The sequence below is a fragment of the Nelumbo lutea genome, chromosome 5 (assembly GCF_056320005.1).
Source record: "Nelumbo lutea isolate HS-2025 chromosome 5, American lotus-T2T, whole genome shotgun sequence".
NCBI lineage: Eukaryota > Viridiplantae > Streptophyta > Magnoliopsida > Proteales > Nelumbonaceae > Nelumbo > Nelumbo lutea.
In genome coordinates this window covers 84,452,088-84,478,084 of record NC_142688.1, presented here as the reverse complement: position 1 = coordinate 84,478,084, position 25,997 = coordinate 84,452,088, and the positions used below count along the sequence as shown (strand labels likewise).

Below are 25,997 nucleotides of genomic sequence, written 5' to 3'. Positions count from 1 at the left end.
CATAGAATTTATGAGAAACATGATCAAAAACACGGTAGCCCTTTTGAGTGAAGGAGTAACCAAGAAATATGCAAGGTATAGCACGAGAGTCCAATTTCCCACGGGTGGGAGACAGATTTTGGACAAAACACCGACAACCAAAGACACGAGGAGGAATAGAAAGAAGGGGAGCCTTAGGAAAGAGAAGCTGATGTGGGGCTTTGTACTCTAACCGACGAGAGGGCATACAGTTTATAAGGTAAGTGGAACAAAGAACAGCTTCAAGTCAAAACCGTTTGGGAACATTCATATGAAGTAGTAGACCTCGAGCCACTTCAAGGAGATGTCGGTTCTTCCGTTCGGCCACACCATTTTGTTGTGGTGTGCGGGCACAAGAGCTACGGTGAAGGGAACCATGCGAAGCAAAAAATTCCGTGAGGTCACTATGAAAAAATTCTTTTGCATTATCTGATTGGAAAATTTGGATTTCAGTTTGAAATTGAGTGAAGACCATCCGCTGGAAATCTTGAATGATTTTTGGTACTTCTTCCTTGGTTCGCATGGGGTATACCCACATAAATCTAGAATAATCATCAATGAGGGTAATGAAATACTTGTAGCCACTCTCAGATGGTAAAGTAACAGAGCCCCACACATCAGAATGAACAATGTGAAATGGAGATTCAGATTTACTATGCCTTTGAAGAAAATGAGTTCTACAATGTTTACTCAACTAACACGTTTGACAAGAAAAGTCAGAGACAGACATTGACTTAAACAGTTCTGGGAATACAACTTTCAAAGACTCAAAAAACACATGACCAAGACAACAATGCCATAAATAGACTTTTTTCTTACAGGACTGACTCATAGACTCTGTAACATGAAGACCAGCCTTATTCTCCAGCATGTAAAGTCCATCAGCCATACGACCCCTACCAATCGTCCTCCCTGAGGCTAGATCCTGAATCACACAATGAGAAAGGAAAAAAGTCACTGAGCAATTCAAGGAATTAGTAACACTACTAACAGAGAACAAATTAATGGAAAAGTTTGGAACATGAAGAACATCAGAGAGGGTAAGGCCAAGAGGAAGAGAGATAGTTCCTTGACCAGCTATGGAAGAGTATGATCCATCGGCTAGTCACACCTTGTCTCTTCCAGAAAGAGGGTGATAGGTTTGAAAGTAAGAGGACGTACCAGTCATATGTTTTGATGCTCCAGAATCAATGACCCATGGAGAGTCACGGGTGTGAGAAGCAACATGAAAGGCAGTGGCAGGGTTACCTGACGTAGATGCAAATGAGGTTGAAGGAGGAGTATCCATCTGACGAATTGCTCTACCATAGAGCTCTAAATGGTCATGGAAGGAATTCATAATGTCCTCCCTCGGGTCAAGTCCAGTGAGATGTGTCTGAGTCACAGTAGAAATGGTAGGCTAATGCTCCCGGGTAGCCATGTTGGCCATGTGATGTTTCTTTGTATTTTGCTGCCCGTACTTCTTATTCACCTCTGAACTATGCTTCTTAGTCAAATCTTGAGACCATTTTGGTTTTCCATGAAGATCCGAACAGGTATCTTTGGTGTGTCGGGGTTTCTGGCAATGAGTGCACCACAATTTTTCCTTATCTTCTGTTTTTTTCTGGAGATCTCCTTTCCGGGAAGAAGATCCCCCACTAGTAGATACACCCCCTTTTGCAACTAACACAACAGCATCCCCACCAGGGTTGTTCATCAAATTTCTCCTACTTTCTTCTGATTGTACAAGAGCATAGACTTCCTGAACAGAAAGGAGATCCTTAGAGCTGAGAATTTGAACTCTGATAGATTCATACATAGGATTCAGACCATGTAAGAATGCAAACACCCTTTGCTGGGAGACAATCTGTTTGTACTTCTTAGCATCCTCATCACACTTCCAATCCACACTCTGGTAGTGATCCAACTCCTTCCAGGCAGATGTTAAGTCAGAGTAAAAGACCGATAAACACCTCTCCCCCTGTCTACAAGTAGAAGATGCTGCCTGCAGTTGATAAATTTTGGCATAGTGTCTCAATTCTGAATATGTAGACTTTGCTTGTTCCCATATTTCATTCGCAGTTTCAGCCCACATGAAATCCTTCCTGATTTGAGGTTGCATGGAAACCAAGAGCCAGGACATAACAATACTGTTCTCCTGATTCCATCTATCATATTCAGCACTCCTGGAGGATGGTTCTTTTATCCTCCCATTAATGTAGCCTATCTTCCCTCTTGCAGTGATGTATAACTTGATCCCTCTTGACCACTCTAGGTAATTTAAACCATCAAGAGGGACAACAGCCATAGGAAGGGATAGGTCACCCCCACCCATTCCATTCGGCATTGAGGAAACTCCAGATGAGGTTGAATCTTCACTACTCATGATTCCTGGTTTAAAAAAAAACAACCAAAGGAGTACTTCCGTACACAGCTATTATAGAAACAGGTCCTTCTGACCTATGGAACAGGTCTGTATAACCTACGGTCTTGTAGGAATCCAAGAAGAGAACACTGCAGTTGCAGTACACAATCAGGTCTGTATGACCTACAGTTGTATAGATGTCATATGACCCTCCAACAGAATAGAAAAAACAGGTGAAGATCACCACACTCCTAATCGGCAGGTCTGGTAGCCGAACAGTCAATGACTGAGATCAATACAAAAATCTGTTTTAGGACATCAACAGTCCATCGAAGGGGTAAAGGACTACAAAACAAAGTTGAATACAACTACTTTGTTAAAAAAACACAGTCCCTCAATAGTCCATCAATCGGCTGAATAGTCAATCAATAAACAACCAATCCGTAGGGCAGCCGAACAATAAATGAACAGTACCTCTTTTAACTTCAGATGATAGCCTCTCTGTAAGCCAAAAAACTCCCTCTACGAACCTCAGATGATAGCCTCTCTACAGTCGAATCGACAATGAATACCACTTCTGGGCTGGAAGATGAAAAGTGTCTACAACTTCTGGGTCGAACTGAATACAACTGATTAGCAGTTCGATGGATACAGCCTTGGGAGATGAAAGGACTATCTGCTACTGTTTGCTTGACACCACCCTTCAAGCATGGACGACTTGCTCTGATACCATGTTGAGCAAGAGCGAGAGCAAGTGAGAGACAAGAGGAGAGAAGAGAGGGAGAGAGGAGAGGAGTGCTGAGAGGACTGAAAGCCCCTATTGAACTTAGGGGGCGAAAGAATGATCTATTATTATTTATACTAGTACAGCCGAACAATGAAATCAAAGAGGAAATTACAACAGTACCCTTATGGCACTAAACCTGAATACATAAACATAAACAACTGACAACTAAGAAGCAGAGTTGGTTTTCGAAGACCCCTCTTAATACATGTATGGAGAGGATGATGCAGCACAAAAGGAAGCTAATAAGTTCTATGCAAGTTGGGACCATTCCAAGACAAATAAGAAGCAGAGTTGGCACCACCAACCCAACTTAGTAAAGATTTACCAATATAGCATCATCACAAAATTTCTATCTTAGTTCATTTTTACCAAGTTGGCGCCATCGCAAAGTTTCTATCTTAGTTCGTAATTACCAAGTTAGTGTTATAGCGAGATTTCAAATTTGTATTCAATTAGGACTTTCGTTTTGAAGAGCTTTAGTAGGATTCTATTATAGTGTGTTTTCTTAGATTAGGATTGCTCAATTAAGACTTTATTTTTGAGGAGTTTTAATAGGATTCTATTATGGAGTGTTTTCATAGATTAGGAAACTTTCTTTTAGGAGCTATAAGGGTGTATGCCTATATAAAGAGTGGTTAGGGAAGGCTAAGACATTTTTTTATATTGAATTTTCTCTTAATTAATCAGTGAAGAATTCTTCTTCCCGGTAGTTCGACTTTTGCTCTTTTCTTTGAAGCTTTTCTCAACGTGTTTTGTTTCCGTACTACGCCAATTTATCTTTGATCACCAACATCCGATTTGAACCCAATCACCAAAGACAAAGATTGATTTAATCTTAATCCAGGATAAGACTAGGTCTTCCGTAGGGGCAAAACCCATTGCTTTGTTTTTCTTTTCAAAAGGGCGTAGTTTCAATAGGGTTTTGAGTGTAGGTTCGCAAAAAACCCTAACTCAACTTCTTTCCAACTCAACGAGGGTGATTTTGAATACACAAAGGCCAGCTTCTAGTTTCTGAATGGAATGTCATAGGAACACAAAACCCCGAGTTTTAATTATCCTACTTTTGGTTTCCAATGAGGGGAAGAGGTCAAGCAAAAGGTATTCAAGACGGGGGTTCACTTTGGGAGGAAAAAAGCACTCCAATAGTTGGATGAAAGATTTCCAACCTCCGGTGGCTGGCTCTTCTGGGATACAAATGTTCCTTACCTTGTCTAATTTTTCCCATCTACTAAGACGAACGAATCTCCCCCATTTATTTTCTTTAAGTTGTAGGCACAGGATTCTTCCTTTGTTAACTCTCTTGTGGTCTGCTAACTGTCTTCACTTGTTTTCCAAAGCCTCCTAAGTGTAAGTTCTGGTCCAAAGAACGTCCTCTTGAGACAGGACTATTTGTGTCCAAGCTCCCTTACCTCTTTCCATTAATGCGAAATCGTCTTCATGGTTGAGGCGTCATTCTATTACAAAGGATTTTGATCCAACTGCCGCAAATCTCCTTTCCATGATCATCGACCTAGCAACTCCAAGGATTGTGAAGAGAGACTACCATGGTTTATAGGTATCTGCTTTCTGCATTAATGTTTATAGGTATCTGTATTTGGATATCTTAGCTTCTCTTTTCATGCTCGAATGAACAGGGGTCGGTGCTGGCTTGGATATCTCCCAATCGAAAGAAATTTTTCCCCTTCTTAAGCGAAGAACGAACAAAGGTTGATGCTGGTTTGGAGTCACACACCACTTGTAACCCTAGATTTCCTTCTCAATGCCTATTCGAACAATGATTCTCCCTATTATTCTTGTTCATCAAAAAAGCTATTCTTCCCCCTAGGTGTTATAGCAAAAACCAGGTTGGCCACCCTAATTTTACCATCGCCCCCTTTTTACTATTACAGATTACAACATTTCCCAAAATAAAGAGGATTTGTCCCTGTTTTGCTAGGACATCTGCCAGCCCATTTGCTGTTCTTTTTACCCATCCAAAGCTAGTGTTACAATTTTTGCGAGGAAGTCAATTTCCCTAAAGGCAATTTTATATTTCCAAGGATCTGAATTGATTTGAAATAACCAATAAGGAGTCTGATTCCACTTCAAGCTCTCTAACAACCAGCTGTGTTGCCAGTCTTAGTCCTTGTAAAAGAGACATTATCTCAGCCTTAACCGAATATCCAACTCCAATTGGCCTAGAGAATAAGGCCACTACTACACCTTGATGGTTTCTGAAGACTCCCCCTAGACCCGCCCTCCCCGGATTACTAAAGGAGCTCCCATCATAATTTAGTTTCAGTTTGTTTGGCCTTAGAGGTTTCCATTCCATTATCACTACTGCTCTGTGTATATCTGCTTGTACAACTTTGGAGGTGTAAAACGGGCCTGTGCAAAGTGCAATCCATGTCATGCTGGCCCACAGGCCGTCCTGAGTCATGCCACCCTCCCCATGGATAATTTGGGGGGTTGGCCCACAGCCCAAGCCCATGCGGACCCATGTCGTGTCATGCCACGCTATAGGCCTAGGCTGGGTGGGCTGCAAGCCGAGCCGATCTGGGCCATAGGATGGGCTTTGGCATGGGCCGAACAGAGCCAGACTATTTTTTTTTACATTTTTTATTTTTTTCTTTGCTAAGTAAAACTAAAATATTTAACTTTCCTTTGGGAACTATTTGAAAAAATAAGAAATCTAACAAAGAAATGAAAAAAAAAAAAAAACTTAACCAAATAAGAAGTGAATAGCAAATTAGAAGAAAAATAGGAATTTTATTTCATTTAAATTTGAATGATACAAAGCAAACAATGGTTGGATGAATGAAATATGAATATTGGAAAGTGGAACAAATTAATAAAATATAAAAAATACAATATAGTTACAAATTGAAAATAAAAAATTGTTATTAAAAAATATCGAATAAATTAAATAAAATTAAAACAAAATTTACAATAATTTGAAAAAATGCCATACAACTATTGGGAGGGGTATTTTAGTCATTGTAAATTTTTTATCACTTTACCCAAAATGCCCCCCAAACTAGCTGTTAGGGGCATTTGTGTCATTCTTTCTCCCCCCAAAACCAAAATACATAAATATCCCCTATATAGTTGTTTGTAGCTATTGGGGGTATTTCTGTAAAAAAACAAACCCTATATAGCTATGGGCCTGCAGGTTGGGCCGTGTTGGCACAGCACGCACAGTACGGCCCAAACCGGCTTGTGTACCATCATGCTTTGTCGTGCCGGCCTGTGGACCTGGAACCCTAGGCCCAACACGGCCCAGACCATCGTGTTGGGCCTGGCACAACCTGTGTGCAGATCTGATCCTTATGGATTCAATCACTTCCTCCACTGATCTACTCTTTTCATGGAAGATTCTTTGGTTTCTCTTTTCCCAAATGGTCCATACCAAGGCTTCTCTTGTTATTCTCCATAAACATCTTCCATTTTTCTTTTGTTGCCTCAAGGAACTGGAGTTGAATAGGCTAGCCCCTAGGTATTTTTCCTCACACTTTAGGAGTTTAAGCAGCAACTTCTTGTTACTCCTATGGATGCCCTTTCTGAAAACACCCCTGATTTAGAGTAAGTTATTTTCTGCCCCGAGAGCTCCTCAATTTTTTTTGAAAATATATTGGATCTTTTTTATTTGCTTGGGGACTGCTTGACACATTACTAGACAGTCGCCTGCAAATAGTGGGTGTGATATTGGAGTTCCCCTTCTACAAAGCTTGAATCCGTTGAGGCCATTCTCCATTTCAGCTTTATGAAACAAGCAGGACAAGATTTGCATTCCCAGAATAAATAGGTATGGCAATAGGGGATCCCCTTGTCTAATTCCATTTTCCAAACTGAAGAATTCTTTTTGTGTTCCATTAATTTTGATTGAAAATTTGGGGGTTCATATACACCAATTTATCATTTTGCACCACTTATCTGGGAACCCCATCTCCCTCAAGACTTCAATAATAAAATCTTTCCTCATTCTTTCATAAGCATTAGAAATGTCCATTTGTATCAGCAGCCATCCCTTGCCCTTTTTCATTTTTCTCATCTTATTTGTGATTTCATTGGCAATGATTACATTATCTGTGCATTGTCTGCCTTTGATAAAAGCTGATTGATTTGAGGCTACCAACTTATCCAATAAGTTCTACATTCTCATCACTAGGCATTTTGCTAGGATTCTGTAAATTACATTACAGACACTGATGGGCCAGAATTGGGTGATCTTTTTGGTTAGTTTAACTTTTGGGATAAACACCAGGTTTGTAGAATTGATCTCTTCAGAGAAGCTTCCAGATTCAAAAAATTCCCTGACTAGTTTACACATCATGTTTCACAAGGGGCCAAAATTTCTGATAAAAAAAAATGGGGGAAATCTGTCAGGTCCAGGGGTTGAGTGGGTTATCGTAGACTTCACTATTAATTCAATCTCCTTCTCTGTTGTAGACTTCACTATTAATTCAATCTCCTCCTCTGTTGGTGGAATAAGTAGTGAGCTGGATTCCTCATCAGACAGTTTGGAGTACACTAGCCCTTCTATTTCTACATCCCCTGCATAAGGGAAATCACTAACATTCTTGAGTTGTCTCTTGAAAGCCTCAGCCATTTCCTCAACCTTCATTAACTCTCCTTCCTCTGATTTCAAAAATTCTAGGGAGTTTCTCCTTCTATTGAATTTGGGGATTTGATAAAATATTTAGTGTTTCAGTCACCCTCCCGTAACCATAGCTCCCTAGATTTAAATTTCCAAGGTACCTCTTCTCTCAGCAACCATCTTTCATATCCCCTTCTCAGAAGTTCTTTTTTCCTATTGGCTTCATTAGTTCCCTCCTCTTCCAATTTCCTGATTTCTTCTTCAATCTGTATAACTTGTCTTGGATTTTCTCGATCTCTCGTGTTCCAGGTTTTGATTGAGTTCTTGCATTTTCTCAGCTTCATTGGGATAGAGGATTCACGGTTAGCATTCCATTGTTCCTTAATGATCTCTCTACATCCACTCTCATCTGCCCAAATAGGTAAGAAGTGGAATTATTTAGGGCCTGTGTTTTTGTTGGGGTTGGTATTTAGAATTAAGAGGGTATGGTCAGAGAATAAGGTTGGCATAGCGGTTATTTGGGCTTCAGGGAAATAGCTGAACCACCCCAGAGATGCCAGGCCTCTATCCAGTTTTTCTTTAACCTTCTTTCTTCCCCCTTTGTGATTAGACCATGTGTACTGGGAGCCTATAGAGGGTACTTCTAGAAGAGAGTGATTCATGACCAGTGAGTTAAGCAGTTTAGAAGTCTGAGGGCACCTTTCTTATGACCACAGTAATCCTCTGAGTCCACTAAGTCATTTAAATCACCAATTAAAAGCCATTCATTATGGATTCTCACAGATTCATCTAGTTCTTTCCAAATTTTAGCCCTTCATGTTTTTCATGATGACCATAACAAAAGCAAATAGCCCATGCTGGATCGGTAGGGGAGTGTTGAATTTGTAGTTTAATCCATCTACCAGACGAGTCAATGCTTTAATTGATAGATCTGTTTTCCAACAACAAAATAGTCCCCCCAATCTCCCCTTTGCAGGAACATAGCATGATTTTGTATAACCTAATTTAAGGGCTACACAATTGGATTTCTTATAGGTTAGTTTAGTTTCCGAGAGGAAAATTATCGCTGGGTTCATATTTCTGATATGTTTCCTAAGGAAACGGACAGTGTGAGGGTTGTTAATCCCCCAGGTGCTCCACACAAGAAATAATATGGCTGAAGTTGCTGAATTGAATGACTTATTGTATTATCTTTTAGTGGACAACATAATTAAATAATAAAATATTCAAGGGTAAAATAATCAACGCAACTCTAGCTTCAGCTCTTAAGGAGTTCATAACCTCCTTAAAATCTTATTCACTTAAAGCAATAAGTCTTTTCGTTCATCGACTTCAGCTATTATCAAACAGCTCCTTGGTGACATTTAGGCATGGTGTTGGATGTATCTAGTAAAAGCCTAAAACTGTCTTCCACAAGTTTTGCAGATTCTGCTATGCTGCTCTCCCTTCCACAAGGTTCTAGAATTTTGCTAGTTAGATAGTGTGAAATTGAGAAATTCAGGCCTCCTTATTCCACATTTTTCCTGAATTCAACATTTGATGGGCTCAGTATTCATTTAAATTCCATGGAACTAGGGAGGTATGGAATTCAGCTCCATTTCCACCTAGACATTATCTCACCCTTGCCAGGACAAGTATACTTAACTGGTCCAAGGCCAACCTACCTTTTATGTAGTTTGGAATTTTTCAAACCATTTTCACATTTTATGTAGGTGGAAATGGTTTAATTTTCAAACTACATAGATTATCAACTCCAAGCATGTCTAGGTGAAATTGAGCCTACAGACACACAACCCCACCCACAAAACCATCTCATAGACCTATAGATTCACAACCTATATAGTATCCAATAGATTGGATTTTCAGGACCAACCAATCAAATCAAATTGGTCTAACAAATCCATGTAGGACCTTTTTAATGGTTGCCCTTGTCCTGTTCTGATGGTAATTTCAGTACCCTAATATCAAACACCATAAATTATATAAAAGTTCATAACATGAAACGAAAATGAAACAGTAAAATATACAAATTCATACCGCAAGCTGCAAAATCTCATTGCGTTTCCTTTCACCACCACTAAACCCTTCATTAACATTTCGGTTCAGGAAGTCAATCTTCATATTCACAACATCAAGCTTGCGACTTATTACCTCATAGAACTGCAAGAACAAGATGGAGTCTTAAAGAAAGAGGATACATCAATTCGAACAAATTTTGTTAAGATAGAAAGCAAATAAATTGAATACATAAATGTTAATGTTCCTGAGTAGTTTAGTCAAATCACCACCCACCAAATTCAAAACTACTATGGCCAAGCCCATCATATAAATGAGGATAGGTTATCATAGCAGTCATGCCTTTCAATGATTGAAGTGTTCAACCAAGAGGATTGAGGACACCTTAGGCCAAAGATCAGCAAAGAGGGATGATCATAATCAATCCTATGGCTTTTTCACTCAAAGTTTTACCATGTCATTCTAATTATTTAAAGGAATGCACTGGACACAACCATTTTGATCATTTTCGGAAAGAATATAACCTAGGCAAGACAACGAAAACTACTTATCCTTGTTATCATCATAATATGGTTAAGAATACCATACCTTAGGCACTAAACAGCAAAATCCAATGCCACAAAATGAAATTACAATAGACTAGCCAAATTAACAGCTGTTGTTTTTTCAGTCAAACTAAAGAATTGAACAAAACAACTTATTAAAAAGAGGAAAAGGGAGAAAAAAAAAAGCACCCCTATCATTAGGATCAATACCTCTGAAACATTCATCAATGAAAAATGATGCTTCAATAAAAGGATACAAATATTAGGTTTCCAGTAGGGTGAAGTACAAAAATTGGAGAAACACTACCAAAACCCACTACTAGAAATAATAATAAAAAAAAAAAAAGAAAAGATGCCACAAATGGATCATACCTCAATAGGTCCAAGCTCTTTGCGACCAAGTTTTCGCATTCGAGCATTGTATGCCATATTCAGAAAGTCCATGTTGCTTACACCTGGGATCTCAATTGGGGATTGGAAGCTCATGAAAAGCCCAGAAAGAGACCTTTCTTCAGGATCCATGTCCAGCAGATTTTCTCCTTTAAAAATAACACTGCCTCCAGTAACCTCATAATCTGGATGGCCAACAAGAACCTGCAACAAATATGGACCAGACTCCACCTTTTAGGCAAGGAAGTGCAAACTAGCAAAAATAACTTTGGGTTGTGTTTGGAGTCAGGAGGTGCAACTGGAAACTCAAATAGAAGTGCAAAACCAATGGATTTTAAAATGCCCTCCCCCTGGACTTGACAGTCTGCTAAGAAGATGGGAAATTTTTCAGTAAGTCCCCTGCACCTCCTCCTCTATCTTTACAAATTACAAATAGTAGTATTTCTAGAACCGAACAGGGAAAACTGGGGAGTAGCAGATGAGCATCTCCTCTTTCTTTTATTTCTGTTCCCCTCCAATAGTCTAAGTTGGTTTTGGCATAATGATTTTTTTATCATTGTGTTTCAGCAATGGGCCCCCTTCCCCAACACAACCACCAAAAGAAATTATGCAATATTTCTGCCAAAACCATGTTTGGTAAGGAGCATGTGCTGACTAAGCACTTAAAAGTGCTTTAGTTTTCTATTAAAAAAATGGAATACAACAAATCAGATATTTTTAAGCATTTTAATGTGCCACATATAGAAGGCAATGTGGCAACACCCCAAATTATAAAAACATCCAAAGGGTGTTTCTGATAATAGCCCCTTGCAGAAAAATCTATTCACTGCCTTTGCATTGGAATTTTTACATAAACGAGGATCAACAAACACAATGTTTGCCTGATTATGCTAAAATCCTGGTGTAACAAGTCATTCAAATGCAACTGCCAACAAAAGTATGGATGCTAAAAGCCGTCTGATGGCATTTGGCATTGTGGTCATTTTAAAGTTAAGATTAAGCATAATTAGCAATACATCCCCCTCCCCCGATTAAGCCACCACTTCTGCCAGAAGAGTGTTTAGTAGAGACATATGTTAAGTGTTCAAGCATTTAGTAGAACCCGGCAACTAAGAAAAGTGTTCTGCTTTCATTTTTGTAATGTGTCAATTCATAGGGATATTGCAGCAACACCCCTAGGTGTTTCTGATCATCACCCAGTGTTTTAAAAGCACAAGGTGCAAAAAATGCACAAGGGCCATTTTGTGCCTGAGGCGCACGCCTTTCTGAGGCAAGAAGCACAATTTTAAAAAATGCAAAAAATAAAATAAAAAATGCAAAAAAATTAAAAAAAAACAAAAGATTATAAAACATAATATTAATAAAAATATTAACTTAAGTTTTAAAATAAATGTTTTAAAAAACCTATTATCTAAAATTAAAATACATATATATAATATGTAAGGCATATTCAAATGAGAATTTAAAAATGAAATCAAACATTGTCAAGCATATAAAACCCACAATCTCTTTTTTTTTCTCAATTGCATCAAGTAGCTAATGTGATATATTACATTCCTAATTCTATGAGCCGCCTTTGTGCCACGCCTCTCGAGGCAAGCCCAAACAAGTCCATGTTAGGGTCTTAAATTCTTAGATTTCTTGCCGAAGCTTCAAGAACCCCCTATTTGGTAAAGTTGTCCATTCATTCATTTTAATAAAATATCTTCTTAAAAGCAATTTAAACTATAAAATTATTACTTTTGTGTGAAATCTAAGAATTTAAGACCCAAACATGGACTTGTTTGGGCTGGCCTCGAGAGGCATGGCACGGGGGTCCAAGGGCAAAGCCCCCGGCCTAGCGGCCAAACTCAAAAAAAGGGAAAAAGCGGCAAATTTTCAAAAGGTGCACACCTGGGGCAAAGGGGCAAGGCGCACCAGGTGTGCGCCTTTTGAATGGGCTGTGCCTAGGACTTGGGCGAGGCGCCTACCCTAAAATGCACCTAGCGCGCCTTTTAAATCACTATCGTCACCACAACCGTTGTGTTGGCATTTTTGCATACATGGGCATCAAGCACGCCTTTTAAATCACTGTCATCTCCACAACCATTGTGTTGGCATTTTTGCATACATGGGCATCAACAAGCACCATCTTTGGTTGCTTATGCTAAACATTAATACGATAAGCCCTTTAAATGTAACTATGCCAAACACCGTCTTAGGTAACTAGAAGGAAATCAATATTCAATTAATTTACAATTGAGCATATTAAGTCCCATCTGCAAGGGTACAAGAACGAACAGAAACCTCAAAAGGACAAGAACACTGACCTTAGAAAATGTGCTCTTCCCTGAACCATTCTTCCCCATGATTGCATGTATCTACTAAAGAAAATAGTAGCAATGTTAGAATTAAGAAAGCAAAGGTCTCCACTGCGATGAAAACCAAAATAAGCAATTGAAATATCTCATTTCTGAAAAATTTAAATCTAACATCAAATGAAAATGTTTCAACTCAAAACGTGTTGATATGTGAGATAAGTATTGGAAGATTGGATTTAAAGGTGTTGGGTGTGGGTCCAGCCCATATGAGGGGCCGACCCCATCTTTTCGTGCTCCTAAAAAGGAGTCGTATTGTGGAAGCCAAAAAGGCTCCCACCTTTTTTGATCCGGTGTGCTTCCATTTCGTAACCATTGAAGTGAGAAAGATAGAAGAAAAACAGAGGGAACCAAGGGTTTTTCTGGGTTTTGAGTTTTGTGAAGAAGAGAAGAAAGAGTTGGATTCTATTCCATTCAAGGCCAAGCTCGGATGTGTTTTCAAGCCTGTTCTTGATGTAATTAAGTGTTGTTCAAAGAATCAATAATCTCACTCCAGTTCAGATTGGTTGTCTCTCCTTTTCTTTTTCTCAGTTTCATATTTACAACAACTTGGTGAGATCCAAACATTTGTTTTCGTCGAATCCACCTTATACTTGGTGATGTCAATGTTGTACTTGTGAGCCAAGAATTATTTTTTGATGTTTATAAACCTGTAGTTGTAACTAGAGAGGACTATTGTACCCATTAATTTCTGAATTAGTGGAAGACTTTTACGGAGCATAGGTCCCGTGGTTTTTCCCCAATTTTGGGGTTTTTCACATAAAAATTCTGGTGTTCTATCGTGTGGTGACTGTTATTTGTATTTTTTGTTACTTGGCTGAATTGTTTATCTGTTGTCATTGTTGTTGACAAACCCATTTTAACACACAAACTTAGGGGAAAGTTTCTTGTTATCCTGGGATTGCTTTTCACATTCATTTTTGCTATTGTAGTGTATCTTCCCCAATAGTGATATCAAAGTTGGTTAGCTTGAATTAATTGTTTGTGTTGATATAAATGGAGGAATTCTCACATGTTATGATAGAATTGACCTTATCGAACTATGTCATCTGAAAACCCAAAATGGAGGACATTCTTTATTGCAAGAATTTGTACCTACCCATAAGAGGTGATGAAGCAAAGCCAAGTGACAAGTCAAGTGATGAATGGGAATTATTCATAGGAAAAATGTAGGCCAAATCTGACAATGGATTGACCATAGTATTTTTCACTATGTTGCACAAGAAACTATGACTGATGTTTTATGGAAAAATTTAAGTCTATGTATCAAAGGAAAACAGGTTTAAATAAGTTGCCTTTATTAGGAAAATTGCACACTTAAGATATAAAGATGGGACTAATATGTCTAAAGATTTGAGTGACTTTCAAGCTTTGATAAATCAATTGACTACTATGAAATTGAATCTGGATGATGAAGTCTAGGCCTTGTTCTTACTTAGTCCCTTGTCTGACAGTTAGGAAACTTTGGTGGTTTCAATCAGCAACTCAGCCCCTAATGGACACAGTCAAAGATGCCTTGTTGAATGAAGAGTCCAAGAGGAAAGAACAAGGAACTTACTCAGAATCCCAAGCTCTTGTGACAAAAAAGAAAGAAAGATAGGGAAGAAGTAAGAGTAGAGGTCCCCGCAACAAATATGACAAAATCTAGAGGAAAATCCAGGTCCAAGAAAAATATTATCTGTCATCACTGTAATTTACAAGAATTAATGCAGGATTTAGAAAATAGAACAAGCCAAAGGAAAAGATGAAGGTAATAAAGAAAAAAGAGATACTACAGCAATTGCAACCGAGGGTGATGTCATTATTGTTTGTGATGATAACTATGTGAACTTTAGTTTAGAAACTTTAGTTTAGAAGAGATCAAGGAGGCTGTATTTTCTATGGATAGAACAAAAGCCCTGGGGTCGGATGGGTTCACTATGGGTTTTTATCAGGACTGTTGGGACATTTTGAAAGATGAATTGTCAATCCGGGTGTGAATTCCACATTTATAGCCTTAATTCCAAAAAAGAAAGATGCTTCCCACCCGAAGGATTTTAGGCCAATTAGCTTGGTTAATAGTTTGTATAAGATCATTGCAAAAGTGTTGCCTTTAAGGCTGAAGAAGGTTTTGCCAGATATTGTTGCACACTACCAAGGAGCTTTTGTGAATGGAAAACAAATCACTGATCAGATTTTAATTGCTAATGAGAGTGTGGAGAACTTTAAGAGGGATAAGAAGAAGGGAGTGGTTTGTAAGTTGGACTTGGAAAAGGCTTATGACTTGGTGGATTGGGAATTTTTTAGGAAAGTTTTGACTAAATTCAGGTTCGGGGCTAGATGGTGTAAGTGGATCATGGGTTGTGTCTGGAATTGTCATTACTCAGTGCTAGTGAATAGGACAGTGGTAGACTTCTTTCCAGCCAATAGGGATATAAGACAAGGAGACCCCCTTTCTCCTTTCTTGTTCATTCTAATTGCGGAGGTTTTGGGGAAATTGATTCACAGAGCAGATTCTAGGGGACTCATTAGAGGTTGGAGAGTTGAGAGGGCGGAAACCCCTCTTACTCACTTGCAGTTTGTTGACGATACGATTCTGTCTTATGAAGGCGGTAATGTGAGCTTTATTAGGAATTTGAAGTGGGTGATACAACTGTTTGAGCAAATATCCAACTTGAAACTTAACCTTGGGAAAAGTTGTGTTGTGGGGGTGAATTTGGAGGAGGGAGAGATCATGGAGAGTGCTGAAGTATTGGGGTGTGAAGTCTCGGGTTGGCCTTTGAACTACTTAGGGTTTCCTTTAGGGAATAATCCCATGAGAGAGAGCATTTGGAACCCGGTGGTGGAAAGGTTCGAAAAAAGACTGGTGTCTTGGAAAAAGAACTACCTCTCTCTTGGTGGGAGAATTACTCTTATTAAGGCCATGCTTGCTAATTTACCTATCTTTTTCCTGTTGGTGTTTAAAATCCCAGTGAAGGTTGCTAATAGATTGGAGAAGTTAATGAGAGGTTTCCTGTGGGAACCGGGAGAGGAAAAGAGGGATCATAGAGTGAGCTGGGAGATAGTTTGTAGGAGTAAGACTTGTGGTGGCTTGGGGCTTGGGAATATTAGGAGAAGGAATATGACTCTGTTGGGAAAGTGGTTGTGGAGATTCCCAGTGGAGAAGGAGAAGCTTTGGGGTAGAATAGTGGCAAGTATTCATGGGCTGGAGCATAATGGATGCGACACTGGAATCAGAGCTAGGACCACAGGCAATTCTCCTTGGAAAGCCATTCATGACCTACTTCCAGTTTTCTCCCCTAATATCAGGTATGATTTGAATTCCGGTAACTCCATAAAATTTTGGGAACAAACCTGGGTGGGGAGTGCCCCTCTAAAGGATCGGTTTCCTTCTTTGTTTGCTCTTTCTAATTTGAAAAATGAGCCAATCTCGTCTTTTACCACCCCGTCCTCTTCCGTTTCTAGGATTGGGTGGAACTTGGGTCTAAGAAGAGATTTGAGGGACTCAGACTTTGACACTATTTTGAGCCTTATTGCAACTCTTGATAACGTTGTCTTAGACCCCACTAGGGCGGACTCTAGAATTTGGACACCTCCCAATGGCATTTTTACTTGTGTTTCTTTCTTCAAAGCCTTAAGTCAGTCCACCAGTCCTACCTTCCCTCCTTTTCTTACTGATGAGGTTTGGTGTAGAGCAATACCTCCTAGGGTTGGTAGTTTTTGTTGGGAAGCCTATCTGGAAAGAATCAACACTAGTGATTTACTCCAAAAGAAGAGACCCAATACTTGTTTGTCACCTCAGTGGTGTGTTCTCTGTAAAGCGGATGGAGAGACTGGTCTTCACCTACTGGTGTCTTGCCATTTTGCGAGGTCAATTTGAGAATGGGCTTTGTCCCTATTTGGTTGTTGCTGGAAACCCCCATCAGACTTGCAAGGCCTTTTTTCCCCTTCTTTTTTTAGGTGGCGGATAAAAAGGGGAAGGACAATGCGGAAAGGACTAAGGGCTGCAGAATGTTGGACACTTTGGGAAGAAAGAAACTCCAGGATATTCTCAGAAACTCGGAGAGGAGTAGCAGATCTAAAGGCTATCATTCATATTAGGGCGGTACAGTGGCTGAAATCTTTGGAGCTTTTCACAGATTACACCGTGGATGACATGTTGAGGAAGTGGGGTGAAATTGCAAGTTGCACACAAACTAAGTCAGTAATGAGTGTGGCTTGAACCCCTCCACCTAGTGGATTCGTGAAACTAAACTTTGATGGGTGTAGTAGGGGAAATCCGGGACAATCAAGGATTGGGGGTGTTTTTAGAGATGGAAATGGGGTCATTTCTGCCATGTTCTCAGGCCCAATTGGAGTTGGTGACTCCCTTAGAGCTGAGATCTTTGCAGTTATGGAAAGAGTCCAAAAAGCTAAGGAGTTGAACATCAGGAAACTCTTAATTGAAGGGGATTCAGACGTGATGATAGGGTGGCTGCTTAAAGATCACAATGGCTTATGGAAGTACAATAATGAGAGAAGGAAATTCAAGTGGCTGGTGTGGGAGATGGAAGTTAAGATACGTCGGGTTAAAAGATCGTCTAATTCCCTAACTGACGGTTTAGCTAAACAAGGGGCAAAAAGGGATTCACTTTTGTGGGCCAAGCTGTAACTTTAGTGTGTTTTCTTTCTTTTCTCTTTCTTTTTTCCTTTTCTTGAGGTTTTTTGTTGCTCTTGGAAGATAAGCGTATTTGTCTTCCTTTTGTAAATCTTCTATTGATGAATTAATGAAAGTGTTACTGATAAAAAAAAAGATAACTATGTGAACTTTGCATGCCTAGACAGTGATTGGGTTATAGATTCGGATGTTTCCTTCCATGTTACTCCCCATGGTGAATTTTTCATATCTTATACTGCAGGTGATTTTAGACACGTGTTGTATGGGGAATGTTGGTGCATCCGAGATTGTTGGCATGAGAGATATTTGTCTAGATAGCAATACCGGTTGTAAATTGCTTTTGAAAAATGTTAGACATGTTCCTGATGTCCGCTTAAATCTTATTTCCACTAGCAAGTTAGATGATGAACCTTAAATGATGGAAAATGGAAGCTCAGTCGGGGTTCACTCATTGTGGCAAAGGGAAAGAAGCACAATACCATTTATGTGATGCAAGGTTGAACAAAAGAGAGGTGAATGCAGTTCATGATTCATCCATTAAGCTCTAGCACTGGAGGCTTGGACATTTGAGGAAAAAAAGGGCTTCAGATACTTTCTAGAGAAAATCTTCTTCCTGATGTGAAAGGTTTGCCTCTTAAAACTTGTGTACATTGCTTAATTGGCAAACAGAGTAGAATTGCATTTCATAAATTTCCTCCATCTAAAAGGCATCATGTTTTAGATTTAGTTCACACTAATATTTGTCATATGAAAGATAGATCACTTGGTGGTGCATTATATTTTGTAACATTCATTGATGACCACTCCAAAAAAGTGTAGACCTTTGCTTTGAAATCTAAGAATCAAGTATTGAATGTTTTCAAGTATTTTCATGCCAAAGTTGAAAGAAAAACAAGGAAAAAGTTAAAGTGAAGTTAAAGTGCATCCGAGCTGATAATGGTGATGAATATAGGGGTCCTTTTGAAGAATGTTGTAGAATCCATGGTATCAGGCTTGAGAAAAGTGTACCTAAGACTCCTTAACACAATGGAGTAGCAAATGTATGCTCTCTCATGCTAAGTTACCCAACTCTTTTTGGGGTGAGGCTATGAAAACTGTAATTGACCTTATCAATCTTTCTCTTTGAATGGAGATACTCCAGAGAGAGTTTGGATAGGGAAAGGCATATCATATAGTCATTTGAAAGAGTTTTGTTGTAGGGAATTTGTTCATATTCCTAGAGATGAAAGATCCAAGCTTGATGACAAGGCCAAACAGTGCATTTTCTTAGGCTAATGGGCATGAAGAGTTTAGGTACAGGTTATGGGATCCAGTGGACAAGAAAGTGATCAAAAGCAAAAATGTTGTATTTCTTGAGGATCAAACAATTGAAGATATAGAGAAAATTGAGAAACCAAAATCCTCTGTTGATGTTCTAGTTAACTTGGATCTAATTTTCCTACCTACAGTTTATAGTGATTACGGGGAAGCTATACCAAATGAACAAAATGATGTAGTTAATGATGAAATTCTTGTAAATAAAAATACAGAGGAAGTATAGGATAAACAAGTAACTCCAGCTTCTTCACCACAAGTTCAACCTAGAAAATCCACCAGAGAGAGAAGATCTTCCCCTAGGTATCCTCCACATGAGTACGTGATGTTGACAGGTGGAGGAAAGCCAGAGACTTATCAAGAGTATATGTCACTTGGCAAAAAAAATGAGTGGCTGAAAGCAATGCAAGAGGAATTAAAATCTTTGCATAAGAATTATACCCATGACTTGGTGAAATTACCAAAGGGGAAAAGAGCACTCAAAAATAAATGGGTTTACAAATAGAAATCTGATGAGTAGCTTATAACTAAAATACAAGAAAATGTTGGTTGTGAAGGGCTTTAGTCAAAAAAAAGTGTCGACTTTGAAGAAATATTTTCTCCTGTTGTGAGAATTTCCTATATTTGAATTGTACTTGGACTAGCTACAAGTCTAAATTTAGAAATTGAACAGCTTCATGTGAAGACTACCTTCCTTTATGGTGATTTGGAAGAAGGAAATTGTATGGAGCAACCAGAGGGATTCAAAGAGAAAGGCAAAGAACATTTTGTGTGCATATTAAAGAAAAGCTTGTATGGGTTTAAACAAGCACCAAAGCAATGGTACAATAAATTTGACTCCTTCATGGTTGATCATGGGTACACCAGGACCACTTCAAATCATTGTGTATTTGTAAAGAAATTTTCTAATGGTGATTTCATTATTCTCTTACTTTATGTTGATGGTATGTTGATAGTTGATCATGATTCTAACAAGATTGATAGGTTGAAAAAGAAGCTTAGAATTTTTTGCAATGAAGGACTTTGGGACTGGCTAAACAAATTATTGGTATGAAGATCTCTCGAGACACACAAAATGGGAAGTTATGGTTATCCCAAGAAAAATATGTTGAAAAGGTTCTTGAAAGATTCAACATGAGTAATGCAAAACTAGTTACTACTCCACTTGTAGGTCATTTCAAGTTCAACACTAAACAATGTCCTACAAGTGAGAAAGATAAAGAAGAAATGAAGAAAGTGTCTTACACATCAACAGTTGGAAGTTTAATGTATGCTATGGTATGCATGAGGCCAGACATTGCTCATGTTGTTGGTATAGTTGGCCGGTTTCTATCTAACCCCGACAAAGAATATTGGACATTAGTAAAATGGATACTCAGATATCTTAGAGGTACTTCTCAGATATGCTTATGCTTCATGAATGGTAAAGTCATGTTGGATGGGTATACAAATGCAGACATGGCTAGTGATGTTGACTACCGAAAGTCCACTTCAGAATATTTAATAACTTTTGCAAGAAGAGCAATTTCATGGCAATCCAAACTTCAAATGTATGTTGCATTGTCCACCATAGAAGTAGAACACATTGTAGCTACAAAAGCTTGTAAGAAGATCCTATGATTAAAGTAGTTCTTACAAGAATTAGGCATGAAGCAAGAAAGATATATTCTCTATTGTGATAGTCAAAGTGCTATCCATCTCTCTAAAAATCCAACTCTTCACTCAAGATCCAAACTCATTGATGTAAGGAACCATTGGATTCGAGATGTATTGGATATGAAGTTGTTGAATATTGAAAAAATCCATACTAATGAGAATGGTGTAGATATGTTAACAAAGTTCTTGCCTATAGACAAATTTGAATTTTACAAAGAAGTTAGAAGTTTGGTAAAGTGCCCCATATGAGCTGGAGAGGGAGAATTGTTGGGTGTGAGCCCAATCCATATGAGGGGCCCACCCCCCCCTTTTCATACTCCCAAAAAGGAGCCGTATTGTGGAAACCAAAAAGGCTCCCACCTTTTTTGATTTTGTGTGCTTCCATTTCGTAACCACCGAAGTGAGAAAGAGAGAAGAAAAGCAGAGGGAACATAGGGTTTTTGAGTTTTGTGAAGAAGAGAAGAAAGAGTTGGTTTCTATTCCATTCAAGGCCAAGCTCGAATATGTTTTGAAGCCCATTCTTGATGTGATTAAGTGTTGTTCAAAGAGTTAAGAATCTCACTATAGTTCAAATTGGTTATCTTTCCCTTTCTTTTTCTTAGTTTCATATTTATAGCAACTTGATGAAATCCAAACATTTGTTTTTATTGAATCCACATTATACTTGGTGATGTTAATGTTGTACTTGTGAGTCAAGGATTATTTTCTTAATATTTGTAAACCTGTGGGCCCGTGGGGTTTTCCACTTAAAAATTCCGATATTCTATTGTGTGGTGGAAAGTTTATCTACTGTCATTTAACACACAAACTTAGTGGAAAGTTTCTTGTTGTCCTACCATAGTATATGTAATCGTTCTCCATCCACTATATCGATATGTATGTATGTGGTAAATCAATACTTTTTCGCAAAAAAAAAAACAAAAAAAATCACGAATTTGGCGGAAGTAGTGCTAAAATAGTCTCTCGATTGGCGAAAACCAACTCTTGATGACATGAGCAGTAAATAAGCATGTGAGAACAGTTAACATCATAGTCCATGGTCTGTGAATCTGATTACCTCTCCCTCGCGGATTACGAGGTTTACGCCTTTGAGAATTTGTGCTTTTGATTCTGCTATGACAGCAGTCAGGTCCCTGACCTCAAGCAGAACCCTCGGAGAGTCTCCTTCCTCCGTTCTGCCTCTGCCGGAAGAAGTCGTCGGGGAATGGGAATCGACGGTAAGGCTCGCGGTCGGGGTGAGAGTTAGACGGGACTGGTTGAAACGGCAGCGTTGAGAGGACACACGGAGAGAATTAAGAGTGATTACTGAGAATGAAACAGGATTTTCCGCCGGCGAATTTCTCAAGGAAGTGAGACGAGAAGGGGAAGGAGGAGGAAGATGAAGGAGAGACATTATTCTTACTGGAATTCTGGAAGCACAGCTAAAAAAGAAAAGGAGAGAAATTGGGTGGTCTTCCCTCCCAGAAGTCCATTCCAGATATAAGAAACTTCTTAAAAATGCTTGTTTTGTACGGAATCTGCTCCTCACAAATAGGCGCCTCACATGCACATCCGGCATGCATTTGGGAGAATCTTCCGTGAATATTCATTTATAAACAGGATGTATTTGTGAGGCGCCAGTTGTGAGGAGCAGATTCGGTCCCCACGTTATTCCAACTGAATTTTCAACGTTGCATTAGGTATTATGGTCGATATGAACAACTTTGGGGCATTTTTATTAATAAAAATGATTTTTTAAATAGGATAATTTAAAAAAATATATCAAAAATATAATAAAAATATTGTTCATCTCATTCCTCCTTCAAACAAATCTCTCTCTTTCCTCTTTCTCATGACTATGAAAGAATTTTATTGCCACTTCCTAAACCCTTGGCCCTCCTTTCGGATCCACCTCCATGCCCAAAATTATCGGAACCCTCTGCTTTAAATACTTTGAAGATTTAGTTATTTCAATCAGTGCCTTGGACCGGAAGTAAAAGGCTTCGGATTCTATCAAAGCATTAACCGCAAGTTGGTTCTTCAGGCGGAGAAAACCGTCTGAATCTATAAGAAGGTAAAGATTTTCTACTCTGTGAGAAGCTTCCAAATTTGCTTGTATAACCAGCAGTAGCTTGCTGCTGTTCCGAATTCCTAGCCATTGATTCTTTCTTCGATTCGTCGAAGAAGCTCCCAACCTGTATCCACAATTCCAACATCTGGTGAGTGGTGAAAGTGTCTGGTTCTCGTGGTTGTCGAGATTCCTTCGATCAGATGGGCTTTTCTTCAAGGAATGGAGGTTAGACAGTTTACAGATGAGATTGTATTAGAGCTTGGGTTTTCCAGCTAGGTTTTTCTTGCCCAACTTAACGTGAACGGACAATTCCGCATCTTTCACTTGGTGGAAAACAAGATCTTGGAAGCAATATCCTCCGACTTCTGCCATGTCACAAGGCGAGGAAGCATACTTGCTTCGTTGGTGTGACTCACAATGGGTGTTCCACCTGGATGGTTCCATATGGCAAAGCCAAAACATCGTTAGAAGAATTGAGAACCGCCATAGGCGCAGTTCCACAAGTTTGGACAACCTCTACGTCATCTTTGCAAAGAATGGCAATGATCTTAATTTGGTGAGTAGCCAGGGACTCGAGTTGGCATCTCCGACTTCTGCCATGTCACAAGGCGAGGAAGCATACTTGCTTCGTTGGTGTGACTCACAATGGGTGTTCCACCTGGATGGTTCCATATGGCAAAGCCAAAACATCGTTAGAAGAATTGAGAACCGCCATAGGCGCAGTTCCACAAGTTTGGACAACCTCTACGTCATCTTTGCAAAGAATGGCAATGATCTTAATTTGGTGAGTAGCCAGGGACTCGAGTTGGCATCTCCACTCGTGCAAGCTGGTTTGAGAATGGACTCGTTCTTGTAGCCAGGGAACTCATTAGACGTCCATAGTTTGTTAAGCCTGGAAGGTGGACAAATTGTTCATAAGCCAAACAGGCAAATGAGGGAGAAGGAGATAAATTGCTAAGACGCTAACAACGAAACAAAGAGGAGGCGGTAGCCAACCACAAGAATTATTGATGTGGTGTTTCATGTGTTATTCAACAGAAGAATAATTCATTGCATCTCAAAAGAAGAGGAGGAGGAGGTGGGTTAGGAAAAGTTGCACTATTCTAAAAATTATGTTAAAAAATATTATTTTTATTGATAATAAGACCCAAAAATTGACTTTATCAGTTATAATATATCTCTCATGAAATAAAGTACATAGTACCCATATTATCAAATGCAAGGCTGATGGAATGGGCTTTACCCTAACTGAAGCCGAATTTAGACAGAAACGTTAAGCCCGTAAAGAGATAGATAAATGGATATGTGCAATATAAGCATAGGCTGCTGGGGCCTACTTTCTAGCCCAAGAAATTTGGTGCAAATCTACCCGTAAAGAGATTTCAAAATTATCATGGATAGTCTTTTCAAAAAAAAATGAAAAAAATGAAAAAAAAATGAAATTCAGAGAGGCCAATTCAAACGCAAATTGGCTTTCAAACTTAGGATATAGAGGTTTGGTACTCAATATTAGGGCCCATTTGGTTTGCAGGAATAAGGGTGGAATTAGATCATAATGGGTCATTTCAATTCTAATTGTTTGGTTGGATGAAATCAGAATTTCATTCCCATTTTCCATTGTAGAAATGGCCATTCCCTCCCTTTTCCTTGGGAATGAAATCCCATTCCAGCTGATTTCAATTCTCATTTTAGTTCTGATACCAAATAGATTATAAGAATAAACCATTCTGGTTCCAATTTTAAGGAATTTCGATTTCAATTCCACCTATAAACCAAATGGACTCTTAATAATTTAATAGTTAGACATGAATTAGAATAGATTAGTGATGGTTTGGATTTCTTAAAACTCTTACAATCAAAATTTCTAAATGCTCAATTTGGAAAGAGTACAAATATAAATACATACAAAATAACATAAAATGCAAGATTTTGTGAAAAAATAATACAAATACATATACCCAAAATACAAAATTTTACATTTTATATTATTTTGTATTTGTATTTGTACTATTTCCAAACTGAGCCAAAACAACGATTCGTATTTGCAAGGACTTCATATTGCTTCCAATGGAGAATCTCCCTTCATGTAAATATTAGATAGACATAATGGAAGTATTTGTTCCCCCCAAAAAAAAGAAAGAGTATTTGTTAGAATTTAAAGGGATTATTTGTTAACGTTTGAATGAACACATCCTGGGGCCCAGGCCCATCCTTCAATTGATAATTCAGGTTTGTTTTAGCATGGTTTTCAAAATTGGACTGGATGGTCAGACTGAAAAACTGGGAATCGGTTAGGTGATTGGTTTCGTTTTTCTTTAAAATCAATTTTTTTTTCAAAAATTGTTGATTTTGGTCAGCAAACCATTGACCAAAGTGGTTAATCATTCAAACCATTCGAATGGTTTTGACCATTTTTTACTTTTTAATTTTTTAATTTTTTTTGTCAGAATGGACCGACCGTTCGGTTCGAACAGTCAGGTTGTTCAACCCGATAAACAGACCCTTGACCGGTTCGATCTCCGGCTCGGTTTTAAAAACTAGGGTTGTTCATAAGAATGCCCAACCCGACCAAACCGACCAACCCGGACTGACCCAACCCGAGTCGGTCGGGTTTTCATCCATACCGGTCAATTTCGGGTTGGGCACATACATAAACCGAAATCCCGGGTCGGTTTCGGTTTTCTTGCGTGAAAACCGAAACCGACCCGACCCGACCCGAACCAACCCAAACTAGTATTCTACTAGTTTGGTAGTTCCTACTTCCTAGTTTTGAGTAGTTTCCTAATTCCTACTAGTCTTCTACTTTTAGACTTCTACTAGAACTAGAGCTTTAGAAGGCCCATTAGGCAATTACAATTAGAATTCAATTAGGTGTCCTTTTTTTAGTTTTTTACCTAGATTAGAATTTAGAAGGTTTCTAAATTTTTATTTTATTGATTTACCTACCTAGATTTACCTAGTTTTTTACTCTATAAGGCCCATTATTGACACTTGTTTTTACATGAAGAATTTATTGATTTTATTCTTTACCTGAATTAAATTTAGATTTATGTTGGACTCTTGAATATCAAATTATCAACTAATTCAAATTTTATTTGGCTTTATACAGGAGCAAAACCAAAACCGACCCAAACCGACCCAACCCGACTCAAACCGACTAGGTCGGTTTGGCCTGTCAGTGGGTCGGTTTCAGTTCCCACCTTAACTAACCCGACCAGGTTGGGTCGGTTGGAAAAATCCCAAGAAACCAACCCAACCCGATCCGTGAACACCCCTATTAAAAACCATGTGTTTTAGAATATAAAATA

The 25,997-nt window shown here is 38.8% G+C and overlaps 1 protein-coding gene and 1 pseudogene across 1 annotated transcript in view; both read right to left on the bottom strand.

The window, feature by feature from the left end:
* NAP7 (non-intrinsic ABC protein 7) overlaps positions 1–22,198 on the bottom strand; it is a 49,536-nt gene extending 27,338 nt beyond the window's left edge. The window contains exons 1-4 of the mRNA XM_088946836.1: positions 21,697–22,198; positions 12,986–13,036; positions 10,659–10,880; positions 9,763–9,885 (exon numbers count right to left, since the gene is read on the bottom strand). Coding sequence (XP_088802962.1) covers positions 9,763–9,885; positions 10,659–10,880; positions 12,986–13,036; positions 21,697–22,197 — 897 coding nt within the window. The 5' untranslated portion in view covers position 22,198. The remainder of the gene's footprint in view (positions 1–9,762; positions 9,886–10,658; positions 10,881–12,985; positions 13,037–21,696) is intronic.
* A 96-nt stretch (positions 22,199–22,294) lies between these two features.
* Positions 22,295–23,404, bottom strand: LOC148853207 (nematode resistance protein-like HSPRO2 pseudogene; annotated as a pseudogene).
* Positions 23,405–25,997: the final 2,593 nt, after the last annotated feature.